Here is a 3,733-nt window from a genome sequence, read left to right on the forward strand (position 1 = left end):
TACAGTGCGAATAAAATACTTTATTACATACAAAGACGTATACTATTACTATCACAACTTCATTTACACTTAAAGACACACACTTTGAACATGAAACTACGACTCATTCATATTTAATGAAATGAGCCCAAATAACTCATCTTAAATCGAGTTTAGCTCGACATGTTTTGGGCTTATTCGTAGCCCTTCTTCTGGGAGCGACACGGCGGCTGCTGCAAAACGGTACTCCCAGAGGAAGGTCCACAAAGCCCGAAACATGTCGAGCTAAACTCGATTTAAGACGTGAGTTATTCAGGTTTGTTTCATTAGTTAAAGACGCCATCTCAAAAATACACAAGAAATAAACATGACTAAATAAATAAACTCGAGATAATCTTGTTTAATTCTCGGGATTTGTCTTGAGCTCGTTCTTATTCAATTCAATACTTGAAAATACTTTCATATTTTTGCGTCCGTTTTGCTTTTTTCGCTGCGTCTTGTTTTTTTTGTAACAAACTTTTGTTCATTCTGAAACAATAAAAAAATGTTAATACTTACTAATATTATAAATGAAAAGGTGTGTGTTTCTATGTTTGTATGTATGTTTGTCCGTCTTTCACGTCAAAACGGAGCGACGGATCGACGTGATTTTTGGCATAGAGATAGTCTATGTGCCAGAGAGTGACATAGGCTACTTTTTATCCCGGGAAAATGCACAGTACCCGAGAGAAAAGCGCGCGATAACCGAATTCCACGTGGGCGAAGCCGCGGGCAAAAGCTAGTAGAAATATAAGTTCACTAGCTTTTACCCGCGCTTCGCACGCGTAAACTATTCGGTGTGGTAGCTGCAATTTAAATTTTCGGGATTTTAAAAATTCCCCTGGAAATTTCCAATATTTATATCGTGGTCTTCATTGAGGTTGTGTTGTGAATGACTGTACAAAATTCAAGACTCTAAACCCAGTGCTGAAGTTTCAAAATTTTTCCCTATCCAAATTCAAATGCAAAATTCAAATTCAAATAATTTATTCAGTAAATAGGCGCAATGGGCACTTTTACACTTCATTTTTTATACTACCAGCGCTTTCGGAAAGACCATCATTGCCAAGAAGAATGCGCCGCAAGAAACTTGGCAGAAAGTCATTTTTTCAAAATAAAATAATCCTACTAATATTATAAATGCGAAAGTTTGTGAGTGAGTGAGTGAGTGAGTGAGTGAGTATGTTTGTTACTCTTTCACGCTGAAACGGCTGGACAGATTTGGATGAAATTTGGCAAAAAGTTAGTTTATAACCTGGATTAAAACATAGGATACTTTTTATCCCGGTATTCCCACGGGATAGGGATAAAATCTCGAAATAACAACCTCTGGGCTTAGAGTCATGAAATTTGGTATGTAGGTAGTTGGACGTTTGGAATAACAGATGGGTAACTTTTTGACCCGATATTCCCACGGGATACCTAGGGATAAAATCTTGAAATAACAACCGCAGGGCTTAAAGCCATGAAATTTAGTATGTAGGTAGCTGGACCTTTGGATAAACGCATAAGCTACTTTTTATCCCAATATTCCCCGGGATAGGGATAAAATCTTGAAATAATAACCGCTGGGCTTAGAGTCATGAAATTTGGTATGTAGGTAACTGGACGTCTGGAATAACAAGTAAGGGACTTTTTGACTCGATATTCCCGGATACCTAGGGATAAAATCTCGAAATAACAACCACTGGATTTAGAGCCATGAATTTTCGTGTGTAGGTAGCTGGACCTCTGTAATAACACACAGGCTAATTTTTATCCCGATATTCCCACGGGATAGGGATAAAATCTTGAAATAATAACCGCTGGGCTTAGAGTCATGAAATTTGGTATGTAGGTAGTTGGACGTTTGGAATAACAGATAAGTGACTTTTTGACCCGTTATTCCCACGGGATACCTAGGGATAAAATCTTGAAATAAACAACCGCAGGGCTTAAAGCCATGCAGCCTTATTCATAAAAAATCCTTAATTGAGGTTTGATCGGTCTGTTACTTAGCAGACTGATTAAGCTTGTTAGACGGTTGTCAAGAAGTATGATTCATAAACGCTTGCTAGCAGTCTGCTAGTTTGTTGAGCCGCTGATAGACTGATTAGACTCGTTATGTTGGCCACCTTGACAAATCAAAGACAAAAATGGCCTAATCGATAATTAAAAAAAAAAAGTTGACAGCAGTGACAGCAAATTAGCAGGAAAAAAAAATAAAAAGCGAGAAGTTGTTTTCCCGCCATTTCCGATCCGCATGTTTATGTTGTGCAAAAAGCCATAATTGTTTATCATCCTATTTTTTTTTTCATACTTATTGTTAATTTATTGCTGCTAATTTAGAGGATTTTAAATACAAATTCCTGAAAATATTTTTTCCTGGTTTTTTTTTTAATCTTTGCGTAACTTCACCCTTCACTAAATATCTTCGGTATGGTTTTTTGCTCTTGTCAAAGTCAGCTGTTCAAACTTGTGGCGGCCATTTTGTGACTTAGCAGGGAGATAAAGGAGGGTCTACGGTCCGCTAACTTTAGCAGAGCCTTGATCGACTGATTAGCGCTAACAGACGTTTATGAATCATGTTTTTTAGCATCGGGCCTTCAAGGAGCCTTCAAGGAGGCTCTAACTTTTTATGAATAAGGCTGATGAAATTTAGTATGTAGGTAGCTGGACCTTTGAATAAACGCATAAGCTACTTTTTATCCCGATATTTCCCGGGATAGGGATAAAATCTTGAAATAATAACCGCTGGGCTTAGAGTCATGAAATTTGGTATGTAGGTAACTGGACATCTGAAATAACACGTAAGGGACTTTTTTGACTCGATATTCCCACGGGATACCTAGGGATAAAATCTCGAAATAACAACCACTGGATTTAGAGCCATGAATTTAGTATGTAGGTAGCTGGACCTTTGAATAAACGCATAAGCTACTTTTTATCCCGATATTCCCCCGGGATAGGGATAAAATCTTGAAATAATAACCGCTGGGCTTAGAGTCATGAAATTTAGTATGTAGGTAACTGGACGTCTGAAATAACACGTAAGGGACTTTTTTGACTCGATATTCCTACGGGATACCTAGGGATAAAATCTCGAAATAACAACCACTGGATTTAGAGCCATGAATTTTGGTGTGTAGGTAGCTGGACCTCTGTTATAACACACAGGCTAATTTTTATTCCGATATTCCCACGGGATAGGGATAAAATCTTGAAATAATAACCGCTGGGCTTAGAGTCATGAAATTTGGTATGTAGGTAGCTAGACGTCTGGAATAACACATAAGCGGTTTTTTGACCCGATATTCTCACGGATACCTAGGGATAAAATCTCGAAATAACAACCACTGGGCTTAGAGCCATAAAATTTGGTATGTAGGTAGCTTGATCTGTGGAATAACACATAATCCATTTTTACCCCGTATTCCCACGGGATAGGGATAAAATCTTGAAATATTAACCGCTGAGCTTAGAGTCATGAAATTTGGTATGTAGGAAGCTGGATGTCTAGAAAAAACACATAGACGACTTTTTGAACCGATTATTACCACGGGATACCTAGGAATAAATGTTGAAATAACAACCGCTAGGCTTAGAGGCAAGAAAATGTTCGCTACTTTTTATCCCGATATTCCCCGGTATAGTTTTGTAACTAAGGGACCCCATACATCCCTGTATTATTATTATTTTTATTATTACGTATTTTTTTCTTTAATTGTATACTGTA

At 37.6% G+C, this 3,733-nt stretch overlaps 1 protein-coding gene across 2 annotated transcripts in view; it reads right to left on the reverse strand.

The window, feature by feature from the left end:
* The window catches only part of LOC141443884 (uncharacterized), an 18,445-nt gene continuing 14,712 nt past the window's right edge, over positions 1 to 3,733 (reverse strand). For both annotated transcript variants that reach the window (XM_074109251.1, XM_074109250.1), the window contains exon 9: positions 1 to 507. In XM_074109251.1, coding sequence (XP_073965352.1) covers positions 420 to 507 — 88 coding nt within the window. In that variant the 3' untranslated portion in view covers positions 1 to 419. The remainder of the gene's footprint in view (positions 508 to 3,733) is intronic.

This window comes from Choristoneura fumiferana, chromosome 28 (assembly GCF_025370935.1).
Source record: "Choristoneura fumiferana chromosome 28, NRCan_CFum_1, whole genome shotgun sequence".
Taxonomy (NCBI): Eukaryota; Metazoa; Arthropoda; class Insecta; order Lepidoptera; family Tortricidae; genus Choristoneura; species Choristoneura fumiferana.